This window comes from Natator depressus, chromosome 13 (genome assembly GCF_965152275.1).
Source record: "Natator depressus isolate rNatDep1 chromosome 13, rNatDep2.hap1, whole genome shotgun sequence".
NCBI lineage: Eukaryota > Metazoa > Chordata > Testudines > Cheloniidae > Natator > Natator depressus.
Genome location: NC_134246.1, coordinates 13307319 through 13320764, shown reverse-complemented (window position 1 = coordinate 13320764; position 13446 = coordinate 13307319). Strand labels below are relative to the sequence as shown.

Sequence of the window (13446 nt, the reverse complement as noted above, 5' to 3'; positions counted from 1 at the left end):
TCAAATTATTAATTACTAGCTATACTTACAAGTAATTGTGTTCCTTGGTCTGGATGGAGAAAGTATCATATCCATTCTCTTTAATGACACTCACATTTCCACCTGACAAATTAATTGTCTTTGCTACAGGGTCTGCATTCTTGTTCTCTCCATTGTTGCCGATGCAAGATAAACTCAGTTCTGTTTCACTTAGCTGCACCAAATATCTCAAGGACAAAGGGATAGAGATATCAGCACATTCCTCGCTTAACCGCTATCACCACTAGCCTTGCCTTCTGCTTTAAGCAGCAGAAGATAAGTTCTTTTATCAAGAAGTCTTCATACTCCCATTACACCTTTCATCCAAGATCACAAAGCATCTAACCAACGTTAAAGAATTAAGCCTAACACCACAACCATAAGGTAGGCTTTATTACCCCCATCTACTACATGGGCAAACTGAGGCAAGGGAGGTGAATGCCTTGCATGATATTACAGTGAACCAATGACAGATCCAGGAGTAAAACCCAGGAGGCTTGACTAAAGGGCGAAGAACTGTACATATCCTACTATTTTTGTTACCCCATCTTCCCTCCCAGCCCCAACTGCTTATTTCTCTCATCTGCCGACTGCGTCTCTTCTTTTAGATCAGTGGTTCTCAAAGCCGGTCCACCGCTAGCTCAGGGAAAGCCCCTGGCAGGCTGAACCGATTTGCTTACCTGCCACATCTGCAGGTTCAGCTGATCGTGATTCCCACTGGCCACGGTTCACCGCTCCAGGCCAATGGGGGCTGCAGGAAGGGCAGCCAGCACGTCCCTTGGCCCACGTGGTTTTCCGCAGCCCCCATTGACCTGGAGCGGCGAACTGCGGCCAGTGGGAGCCGTGATTGGCTGAACCTGTGGACGCGGCAGGTAAACAAACCGGTCCAGCCTGCCAGGGGCTTTCCCTGAACAAGCGGTGGACCGGCTTTGAGAACCACTGTTTTAGATTGTAAACTCTTTGTGGCAAGGACTGTCATTTACTATACATTAGTACAGCACCTAGCACAATGGGGTTTTGAGATGCTTAGTTTCTAGGTTCTACTGTAACATAAGTGTTAAATAATAACATAAGGCTCAACTTCCTCTACTCTAAATACTAGCGAAGTTTCTGACCAACCTCCCCTTTCCCTGACTTAAGAACTATCTCCTCTGCAATGTGGAGGAAGAGAGAATACATGAGTGAATGCAAGTTAAACTATATAGAAGGAGGACAACGCTTCGCTGAATTAAAGGCAGAGAAGGTAGTGTGGTCTTGTGATTAGGGTACTGAACTGGGAGTCAGGAGACCTGGGTTGTTAACCTAGCTCTACTATTGATCTGCTGTGTCACCTTGGGCACATTTCTTCACCTCTCTGTGGCTGTTTCCCCTTTCTCTTGTCTATTTAGATTGTAAGCTCCCAAGGACTGTCGCACTACATACAGCCTCTACCACAAGAAGGCCACAATCTTGGTTGGGTCTAGCCCCTACTTTAATAAAGGTCCTTCTCTTGAGGGTTATTTTGCTTCTTTATCACTCTGACACTAGTTTCATCAGTGCTTCCCTCCCACTCCTCCCCAAGGTGTGGCAGGTTGATTACGTAATTATGAAGAATTACACTCATAGACTTTAAGGTCAGAAGGGACCATTATGATCATCTAGTCTGATCTCCTGAACATCGCAGGCCACAAAATCTCCTTCCTTAGAAGTTTTTAAGGTCAGGCTTGACAAAGCCCTGGCTGGGATGATTTAATTGGGGATTGGTCCTGCTTTGAGCAGGGGGTTGGACTAGATGACCTCCTGAGGTCCCTTCCAACCCTGATATTCTATGATTCTATGATCTCACTCACCCACCCCTGTAATAGACCCACAACCCCTGGCTGAGTTACTGAAGTCCTTATTTAAAAAGACTTCAAGTTACAGAGAATCCACCATTTAAATCTGCAAGTGACCCAGGCCTCATGCTGCAGAGTAAGGCGAAAAAACCCCAGGGTCTCTGCCAATCTGAGCCGGGGGAAAATCCTTTTCAAACCCCAAATATGGTGATCAGTTAGACCTTGAGCATGTGGGCAAAACCCACCAGCCAGACACCTGGGAAAGAATTTGCTGTAGTAAATCAGAGTCCTCCCCATTTACTGTCCCATCACTGGCCATAGGGTATAATTTAAACAAGTTTAGTTACTATGGAAGAAGAAAACATAAAACATAAAACATAAGTTACAGCTACGCCTACATGCTGAGTCAAAGCGATAAGAATTGTTTAATGGAGCTGGCAATTATATTGATTGCTCCTTCCTTTAAAACGGGGACTTATGGCTTAATAGGATCTCCGGGTGTCTCCCGTCATTATTTACTTTGCCAAAAAAAAAAAAAGAAAGAAAAAAAAAAGAGGATTAATATTATGTGAGAAGCAACCAGGGATTTGCTTTGCAAGATAAATAAAAGTCAATTTTTGTTTGTTAGCAAACCTGTTAAATGTAGCAGATTAGCAAATCCTAAGATGCTCTTGAGGATACTGTTTACAAGACATACAATGGTAGCCTTTTAAAAACAATTAAAATCATTTCCTGGGAACTCTGAATTCTTTTGAGATAATTACTATGTGCAGATAATTACAATGTTAAATGTTTTCTTTCTTTCTTTCTTTCTTTCTTTCTTTCTTTCTTGCATTATGAGGGGTCCCCATAGGCCTCTTTCCCCCCAAAATCTTTTGATAGGATGAGCTGACATAACAACAGAACAAACTGAAGGGCCATTTTAAAGCCTTCACTGAGAGGTTCCTAGTTCAATAATGGCTGAAGGGGTAATAAAAAGTCATTGTTACCAGCAGATGGCTATTTAGTGGCCTGTGTAAAAAATAGTTGGAGGTTCCAGTCTAAATCCTAGCCCACCATTATTCATAGCTATAAAGTTACCTCCCTTTAGGGCAGTGGTTGGTCATCTCTACAGGAAGGCCAAGAGGAGAACAGAGAATGACTTACTGGCTGCAGAACAGCCATTTGTCCGGTGAGAGAAAACTGTCCTCTAGCAGAGAACTTATGGTGGACACTTACCTTCTTTAGCTACTTTGACAGAAGTTTTACTTCTTTTCATTAGTGGTTGAAAATGGGGTGGTTAGGAAGGTAAAAAGAAAAAAAGGTGAAAATGAAGGAGAAGGAAATTCTCCAGGCTCACCCATTAAAATCATTGTATTATTTATTTGTATTGCAGTAGCATCTAGAAGCATCTGCCATGCACTCAGGACTTCACTGTGCTAGGTGCTATTGCAAGCCTACTAACAATACTTACCTTTTATATGTTCTTCATTTCAGACAGGTTTCAGAGTAACAGCCGTGTTAGTCTGTATTCGCAAAAAGAAAAGGAGTACTTGTGGCACCTTAGAGACTAACCAATTTATTTGAGCATAAGCTTTCGTGAGCTACAGCTCACTTCATCGGATGCATACTGTGGAAAATACAGAAGATGTTTTTATACACACAAACCATGAAAAAATGGGTGTTTATCACTACAAAAGGTTTTCTCTCCCCCCACCCCACTCTCCTGCTGGTAATAGCTTATCTAAAGTGATCACTCTCCTTACAATGTGTATGATAATCAAGGTGGGCCATTTCCAGCACAATTCCAGGGTTTAACAAGAACGTCTGAGGAACGAGGGGGGGGGGGGAGGAAAAAACAAGGGGAAATAGGTTACCTTGCATAATGACTTGGCCACTCCCAGTCTCTATTCAAGCCTAAGTTAATTTGCAAATGAATTCCAATTCAGCAGTCTCTCGCCTGAGTCTGGTTTTGAAGTTTTTCTGTTGTAATATTGCAACTTTCATGTCTGTAATCGCGTGACCAGAGAGATTGAAGTGTTCTCCGACTGGTTTATGAATGTTATAATTCTTGACATCTGATTTGTGTCCATTTATTCTTTTACGTAGAGACTGTCCAGTTTGACCAATGTACATGGCAGAGGGGCATGGTCAAACTGGACAGTCTCTATGTAAAAGAATAAATGGACACAAATCAGATGTCAAGAATTATAACATTCATAAACCAGTCGGAGAACACTTCAATCTCTCTGGTCACGCGATTACAGACATGAAAGTTGCGATATTACAACAGAAAAACTTCAAAACCAGACTCCAGCGAGAGACTGCTGAATTGGAATTCATTTGCAAATTGGATACAATTAACTTAGGCTTGAATAGAGACTGGGAGTGGCCAAGTCATTATGCAAGGTAACCTATTTCCCTTGTTCCCCCCCCCCCCCCATTCCTCAGACGTTCTTGTTAAACCCTGGATTTGTGCTAGAAATGGCCCACCTTGATTATCATACACTTTGTAAGGAGAGTGATCACTTTAGATAAGCTATTACCAGCAGGAGAGTGGGGTGGGAGGAGAGAAAACCTTTTGTAGTGATAAACACCATTTTTTCATGGTTTGTGTGTATAAAAACATCTTCTGTATTTTCCACAGTATGCATCCGATGAAGTGAGCTGTAGCTCACGAAAGCTTATGCTCAAATAAATTGGTTAGTCTCTAAGGTGCCATAAGTACTCCTTTTCATTTCAGACAGACTCATTCACTAAATTTGAATCCATAAAGTGAACCAAAATGACATTTCTTGATCCACAAGTTAAAATCCTAGTGTTAAATAATTATCAGAGCCTCTGAAAGATCCACCCCCTTCCTGCAATGGGAGATAGAAATTACTACTATGAAAAGAAAAATATATTTCATACTTCACCCATTTAATGGATGCAAAACTGTCTTCCTGCAAATCCAGTAGTCCTTCATGTATCACATCACATTTGGCAGGTCTTCCAGAGCAGAACTCTACAGGTCTCCTGTATGAATTACTCTGGGTAACTTTGTTCACCAGGTGTGATATCTGTATAATAAGTGACAGTAGCTAGTGTATGTTTTACATACCAGCACCCTTGCAACCTATGTTAATGGGTTGGGTTTTTTAAATGTATCTGTGAATAAAATGGACATCTAAAGAGGGAGATTAATTTCTCTTACATAAACTAAGTAAGTGATGTAGCTCAATGCAAATTTGCTGGTATGCCTCTACCCTTAAACATGAAGATGTGTAAGCATGGTATATCCTCCTCCTAAAAAGGCTTATTGTTAAACACAGATCTCTCTGTTACTGTTCTCATATTGTTTCCTTACTTAATTGCACAATTCAAGTTTCTGAAAATCACCAAGCACTCAGTTAAAAAACAGGTAACATTTGACTAGGTTGAGGTCTCATTCCAAACTCTAGACTCGGAGTGACTTCATTGACAGCCTTGTGACCCATTTCAGCTGAACCCAGGCCTAGTGTTAAATGAACCTGGACAGAAAAATGAGCAAATCTAAACTAAAATATGGTTTTGTTGGGAAAACCTGCAAACTCTCATAAGCTTTGCAAGGTTCCAATAGAGATGGGCCCAAACGAAAACCCGAGAGCCAAAACCCCTCCACATTTTGAGAGAGTTCAGAAAGTTTGAATTCTAACCCAAACTTTGCAGGTGGCTTTAATGCTTCCCATATAATGGGCTGAATCAAATCTCCAGACCTGAGCATCCCTGCCCTTATGGAGAGTTTGGAGCCAGATGCTTCAGTCCATATCTATCTAGACCCAGTGTGAAATTTGGTGAAATTTAGGATTTGTCTGAGCCTGAAACTCAAAGGGAAACTCAGCAGTTGCAAGCCTCCAAACCAAAGAAGGGTTCACATGAGCCCTTACAACGTTACATTGCTGAGTTACTGCAAGCTTCAGTAACTGTATCCAAGTTGGTTTTCAATTATGTTCTGTCCCCACTACTTTTATCTCCTGCCACTCACTGTATTTTACTGGGGAAAGACTGAAACCTCTGGCTCTTTCTGCAACCCAAGGATGGCCTCAGTTCATTTTTCTCATAAATATCTACATATATATTTTTTCTCATATAAAGAGGAAATAGCTGCCTGGAGAAGTTTAAGCTTGAGTCTGAGTTAAAGTACAGGCAATGGGAGAGAAGTGAGCTGGTTTGTTTAAATAGTTTCCCAACCGAACCACATTCCAGCTGAAATTAGGGAAATGAATCCATCTTCTTTGTGCTGGACCTCCAATCACAAAGCTGGACATGTTTCTTTAACACTAGAGTGAGTTATAGAAGAACTCCTCAGGTCTCATTTATGGTATGCTTTCCCTGTGCTAAAAGCAGCCATTTACTTAATGACTTTTGATCTGGATTAAGGAAAAGAACAAAACAGGGAAATAAGAAACATGATGTCTCCCTGAGAGGGCAGAGTGTGTCTTCTTGCTAGCATGCTGCACAAACAAAATGGCAGCTGCTCCTATAGACAGATAGCTCTTTAGTAATTTAAAGATGCAGCACACAAAACTGAAATATGTAACAGCTACTTGACTACATACGCCACATGCCACTGTGTTAAAGGAGGCTGATGGGGTGCGACTAAGAACACAACTGTACCCCTTACTTAAGGGAATGTGTCATCTATTAACTTGGTGGAAAATTGTACCTACTAATTAGTTCTCATCATGAGGGACTCTCTCTTGAGAGTTAAAGTGTTCCCCTTTCCAATGGGCTGCCTTACAGGTCTGTCTGAAAATAAAATTCTGCCCTACATGTTATATCCTTGGGGAAAACAGTTTTAGGAAGAACTCACTGGAGACACAGACAGCTGTTAACCTTAAAAGCAGCCATTTATTGCCACACACTGAACTAACCAAAAACAAGCCAAAACTGGCTGGGCTACCCCCTAATAATCTAACTCAGTTGCCATAGCAACAACAAGGTTCTATTACCAAGACAACCAAATACACAACATATTCCTCCCCCCTTAATGAGAATGTCCCATAAATAAAACAAACATGAAGCTACAGGAGGGTAGACTGCCTCCGTGCCCAGCTAAACCCCGGGATTATTTTACCCCATAACCATGGGTTTGCCCTAGCTAAAGACCCAGCCATTGAGGAGGCCTATCTCTAGGTGGATTACGGCGGACTTCTGGTGTTGTTGTTCCCAAAAGTGTCTTGGGAGCGGGCCTGATAATGGGCTCAGGGCTCATAGGGTGAAGGGGTGAGGATGTGGTATCAGCTCATTCCGGGCAGGGGGGTATCTCTGCTGCCAGCAGTAATGGAGGGGAAACTCAGGAACAGGTGACTCTTGATTCGGTGTCTCGTTGGAAGTGGTGAAGTCAGGCAAGTCAACTGAAGATGTGTCCTGAGGACTGGTAGGACCTGGCAGCAGCTGATCTCCATGTCGCCACCAGGTGAGATCCTCTGCAGTCCGTACTGTGTAGGAAACAGGCCGTTTGAGCGATGACAGTGGCAGGGACCCATTTAGCTCCAGAAGTATTATTCCGAGCCAAAACCGGCTGTCCCGGGCTAAAGGTTCGGTCTTTTGCACTGGGTGCACGCCTGATGACTTGATCTTGCTGCTGACGTTGCACAATTTGTCGGGATTCAGAAGGTTTCAGCAGATCAAAGTAAGTGCGCAGCTGTCATCCCATCATTAGAAAGGCCAGGGATGCCTTGGTCGTAGCATGAGGGGTGTTTCTGTAGGATAGTAAGGTGTCCAGACGCTTTTGAATGGATAATTGTCCCCTTGCCGATTTCAAAGCTTGTTTCATTGTCTGCACAAATCTTTCAGCTAATCCACCGGTAGATGGATGATATGTTGCTGAAGTGATGTGGTGTATCCCATCTGCCTTCATAAAATTTTGAAACCCCTGAGAGACGAACTGCTGTCCATTGTCACTTGCAAGTTGCTCTGGCAGACCGAAACGACTAAAGAGTCCTCATAGTTTTTGGAGAGTACTCTCTGCAGTAGTGGACTGCATTATAGAGACTTCTGGCATTTAGAATGGGCATCTACCACAACCAAGAACATGCTTCCTTCAAGGGGCCAGCGAAGTCAATGTGAATACATTGCCACGGGTTTTCAGGCCAGTCCCATGGGTGTTGGGGTGCCCACTGGGGTGCATTCCTCACACCCTGACATGACATACAAGCTCTTGCCTTCTCTTCAATAGCACTGTCCAATCCAGGCCACCAAAAATAGCTTGGTTCAATTTCCTTCATGCGCACTTTCCACAGTGACCAGAATGTAGCTGTTCTAACATCTGTGATCTCACCGGTGGTGGGATAATGACACGTCTCCCCCACAGCAAACAACCAGATTGGATCGATAACTCCGTCCTCCTGGACGTGTAGGTAACAAGATCGGGTGAGACCGGAGAGGTTCGTCAAGACGTTCCATGCATCACTAGGTCCATAACTTGGGACAATACTGGGTCAACTCGAGTTGCCTTCTTTACCTGAGTAGTGGTGATGGCCGTATTCTCTACCTGTTCAAAGTAAAGTTGGCCATTGTTGCTTTCCGTGCACACTTCAACCTTTGGCCTGATGGCATATCACAGTTCTGGCTTTCTGATATTTTGGTTGACTGTCAGGTTTAATGTTCAATGTCACAGTGATTCCCTTCATACTTCCCAGATCCTCTCCAAAAACAGCAGCATGTTTCCTTAGTATAGCAGGCAGACCGGTTTCTTCTTTAGTCATTCAGTGCACTTCTGCCCAGTTCAGCTGGATCTTCCTAAGCCAAGACCTACCCATTAAGGCTGGGTAATTACCTCTCACCACAAACAGTGGCAATTTAGCAGCCTGTCCATTGAGCTCCACCTTAACATCAGTAGTGTCCAACATGGGCAAAGCTTCTCCTTATATGTCTTCAGAACTGTTTTTGTTGCCTTAAGCGGAAGATGCTGTAGCTTTTCTTTATACATAGTCTTGGGGACCAGTGAGATGGCGGCACCGGAGTCCAGTTCCATGTGCATAGGTTTGCCGTCCAACAACGGGGTTACCCAGTATTCATGTGAGCCCACTGCCAAAGACAAAACGTGGAGTGGCACTTCTTCTTGCGATGAGGTGTCTCCTTGGTCATCCTGGATCTGTTCTAGGGTATGCAGATTTCCCTTTTTGGTCGGCCAAGCCACAGGCCTCTTTTTCTTTTGTTTACAGGCACACTCAATGTGTCCCTTCTTGCCACAGTGTCGACACACCAGGTCCTGACACCAGCATTCTGAGGCCTGGTGACCCGGCTTACCACAGCGGCAACATTCCTGACTCTGCACAGTTTTGTGGGTAGGTTCTTGTGACACCTCATGCACCCTAGGGGATGCACCAATGTATTGCGCCTCCTTTGTAGCCAGTTCCCTGGAGACCGCAATATCCACAGCCTTCTGTAAGGTAAGCTGAGCCTCTGTCAATAGGCACTTGTGTATAGCTTCACTGTGCAGGCCACACACTAACCTGTCACGTAGGGTGTCATTTAATATCTCCTTAAATTCACAGTGTTCCGCAAGCTTTTTCAAAGTTGCTACAAATTGTACAACTGTTTTGTCTTCTTTTTGGTCTCTTTTCTGGAACCTACATCTTTCCACAATTACCAATGGTTTGGGAGAAAAATGGGACCCCAGGATTTCCACAGTGTCACTGTAAGATTTGGTCTCTGGCTTACCAGGGTGTAGTAAGCTGCATAGCAGGGAGTAAGTCTTAGCCCCTACAACACTGAAGAATATTGGCACCTTCTTCTCTTCTGTAATGTCATTTGCAATAACAAAAAGCTCAAAATACTCAGTATATACGTGCTATTGCACTATAGTCTCCTCAAAAGATACCAGTGGCCCTGTAAGTGTAGCCATGGTTTTAGTTTCGGTTTGCAGTCACTGCAAACAAGCCAGTTCTCACCCCCTTCCTGCAGCAAAAAAGGGGGGGGGTTGTACCTTGACTTCTACTTCCTTCTGTTGCTGGGTCAGCACAGACATCCCACCCTCATAGCCACGTTGTTATATCCCTGGGGGCAACAGTTTTAGGAAGAACTCACTGGAGACACAGAGAGCTGTTAACCTTAAAAGCAGCCATTTATTGCCACACACTGAACTAACCAAAAACCAGCCAAAACCGGCTGGGCTATCCCCTAATAATCTAACTCCGTTGCCATAGCAACAACAAGGTTCTATTACCACGACAACCAAATACACAACACTACACTTACATTCCTATGTCCCAAGTACACCCAATGCAATCACTAAAGTGTAAATCAGGTGGAAGTCTGTTAAAAAAATATATTAAGCATGTATCAACCTCTCCATTTGCACAACACATAGCACATCCTAATATTAAATTGATGATAATAAATAATTTATTACAATAGATTAACCTACTTTTCTTTTATCTTCAAGAGACATTGCTTCCAGCTCATAATGCGGACGCCCATGAAATGCGATGCTGAAGCGCCTCCCTTCACTGTCTTCACAGGATTTAACTTGTGGAAATGGGAACTGTTTCTTGATGATCCCTTTCTCAATGTTAAAAATGGTCTCTGTGTTAAAATCAATCTGGAAGAGACAGATCTTTTTCATTTGATTTCACCTCTTCCCTTCATTAACAAGGAAAGGACTACCACCAATATCAACATGAAATATTTTGGTTCCTGGCTAAGGGGCCAATTGAGAAAATGTATCTGTTCTGTTGACAATTAGAATCAAGAACAAACTTTTTCTTATCCAACCACTGTCCTGTATTTACTGTCGTTACCATAGAAATATATATTTATTGCATCTGCGTTTTCCTTATCTCTTTGATAAATATACATCAATTCATCATTCTGAAGCATTGTTTTCTTTGAAATTTTCCACATATCTTCTATAAACCAGTATAAGAGCTTGTTCTACAGCAGCAGCATAGGCTAGTGGAATAATTTTCTCACTGGAGCATTAATTACTGGGCAAAGAACAGGTGTCAAAGTTGATTGGCAATCACCAGTCAAGTGGCCATTCTTTAGCAATGGAGAGGAGCAAAAACAGATTGATCTCGCATTTTAACAAACAACAACATGGAACTTCTTTCACCATGAGGCTCCATGTCTCTGTCCTCAGGGTGGGAAGGAACTTTATTTAGGGGTAACCCTCAGGAAAATACATTTCAAAGGGTGACTGGTCTATAAAAGTGAGGGACAAGAAACACCCCAAATATGCCCGAAATCTATCTCTCTTACACTTGCTCTTATACCTAAGAAGACAAAGGAACTGGCCCTTTGGCCTTTGAGGGCAGATCCTAACTTTAGAATTTGGTCAGCTATATTGCCGAGAATATGTGGAAATAATTTTACCTTGATCCAAGTCTTGTTTGTTAAGTTTTAGTTACTAGGAAGCATTTTCATATTGTTTCTCTTGTAAGCATTTCTTACTTTAATACCTTATACTTGTACTCATTTCAAATCTACCTCTTCGTAGTTAAATACATTTGTTTTATTCTTTAATCAGAACTAATCCAGTGTTGTGCTTAAAGTGAATTGTTTGGAAACTCCAATTACAGTAGCAAAGTGTTGTACTTTGACCCCATACAGTGACAATGGATCTCTAATATCGGAACTGGGCAAGAGAGGGCTGGACAGTACAGAACACACATTTTGGGGGAAACTTAGGACTGGACATGTGTTGGGATTACCTGGCAAACAGTAACCCAGGCTGCTGGAAGCCAGAGTGTGGCTGGTGTGTTGCTAACAGGCTGCTAGATTCAGTGTCACTGGACCAGAACTGCAGCTATACACAGACATTCAGGAAGTGACCAGCATGCTGTCTGACTGTTTGTGAGCAGCCCAGTGTGGAAGCTACAACAGCAAAGCATTGCGAGGCATCCAAGGTTGCAGGGCAGGTGGTGACAACCCCTCACTGGTTTAGATTGCACCCTGGAATGTGATATGTCTACACTTAAAACACCAGCACTTCAGTGAAGACGCTACCTACGCTGATGGGAGGGCTTCCCCCATCGGCGTACATATTCCCCCTCCCCAGGAGGTGGCAGCTAGGTCACTGTGAGAATTTTCTGGGGGTAGGCCAATTTAACTGTATCACTCAGCTGTGTGGATTTTTCATTCCCCTGAGTGACGTCATTACAACTGACCTAATTTCCTAGTATAGACCAGACCTCACAACAGCAATGAGTGTAGTTCTCCCTTCACTGTAGTTAATCCACCTCCCCTAGAGGCAATAGCTAGGTTGACAGTAGAATTCTCCCACTGCTATACTGTTTTAACGTAGACATCGCCTAGGTTATTATCCTTCCTGCACAGGAATAGAGTCTAGTTAAAGCAGTATAATTTGTGTGCAGACAAGCCCTTGCTCTGACTGGGCTCACTTCATCCAGGACATTATGTTTCATCCAGGACATTCTGAGAACACAGGGTTTTGCTGGTTAAATGAGGTGTGAATTAGATCTATGTCAATTTACACCAGCTGCAGGCTTGGCCCAGTCAAGGGCAGGGGCACGAGGGAAGAATGGTAAATTTGCTGTGTTGCAGGGTTTGCGAAGCTGTTGTAAACTTTCTAAGATAATCAGGAAATCAGGTTTGTGATTTGAAAATATCTGAATGTTTTAGAAACCAAGTAGCTAAATCTTAACCTAATGATTTGTAGATCAGAACTTTGGGCAGAGATTTTCAATAATGCATAAAGGATTTAGGAGCAACTAGTCCCACTGACTTTCTATAGGACTTGTGTTCCTAAGTCCCCCAGGCATATTTGAAAATCTCTCCCTTAGTTCTAAAGCGCACAGGTAGGATTTATAGATCATTACTACAGAGACGTGCTGTCAAAGGAAATTTATAAAGAAAATAATCACTTTTATAAGTGCCAACTTGTAAACGAAGAATAGTGTGCAAAGGGAAACCATCGCAATCAAATATTTTTGTCGTGGAGCACAATAGCTAGAGATGAAAGATGTCTTAGATCTTCAAGTCCATCCTACAGCCTTCAGGTTATAATTCCCCAACAGAGGAGGTATCAGATATTAATTGCACAGAAGTTTTGGTCTAAAAGGCAGAGAATTAGTTTAATATTTCAAACATCTCCACTGGATTTTAATTCAGGCAATATATTGGACTACGGAGTATATTAAACCCACTTTCACGTTTATGCAGAAATATAGTAAGTGCAATATTTCTGCAGAGGCAGGAGTTTGTATTCATGAAGTTACCTGCAAAATTCGTTTCTGCCACCTATATCGTTTGTATTTGTAGACACTGAAGTTGAACTGTGAACCAGTCAGCAAATCCTGCGAATCCTGGAAAACATTATTGATATCAACTAAAATCTTATGTTCTTTCAATACGTTAATATGAAATTCATTAAAACTCTCAAGTGAAGTCTCCTCTGTGCAGTATGTCAATGGTGTGAGTGGCTTTGTCAGGACCTCTGCACTGGGAAGAACTGTACCACCATGGCTTGATTTTCACACAAGCCAAGCATCCACGAATCCTACTGCGGTAACTGAAGCTAAAGGTGATAGCATGCGAGGGAGAAGGATTGAGCAAGGGAGAGAAAGAGGAAGAAACAGAATTGAGAACGGGTAGTAAGGTGGAAAGGGAGACCTCAGAATTGTACTAAATGCATTTAAAACAACAT

The 13446-nt window shown here is 42.7% G+C and overlaps 1 protein-coding gene across 1 annotated transcript in view; it reads right to left on the bottom strand.

The window, feature by feature from the left end:
- The window catches only part of LOC141997269 (uncharacterized), a 63042-nt gene that overhangs the window by 31518 nt on the left and 18078 nt on the right, over window positions 1-13446 (bottom strand). The window contains exons 3-6 of the mRNA XM_074969570.1: window positions 13019-13105; window positions 10207-10380; window positions 4725-4873; window positions 30-206 (exon numbers count right to left, since the gene is read on the bottom strand). Coding sequence (XP_074825671.1) covers window positions 30-206; window positions 4725-4873; window positions 10207-10380; window positions 13019-13105 — 587 coding nt within the window. The remainder of the gene's footprint in view (window positions 1-29; window positions 207-4724; window positions 4874-10206; window positions 10381-13018; window positions 13106-13446) is intronic.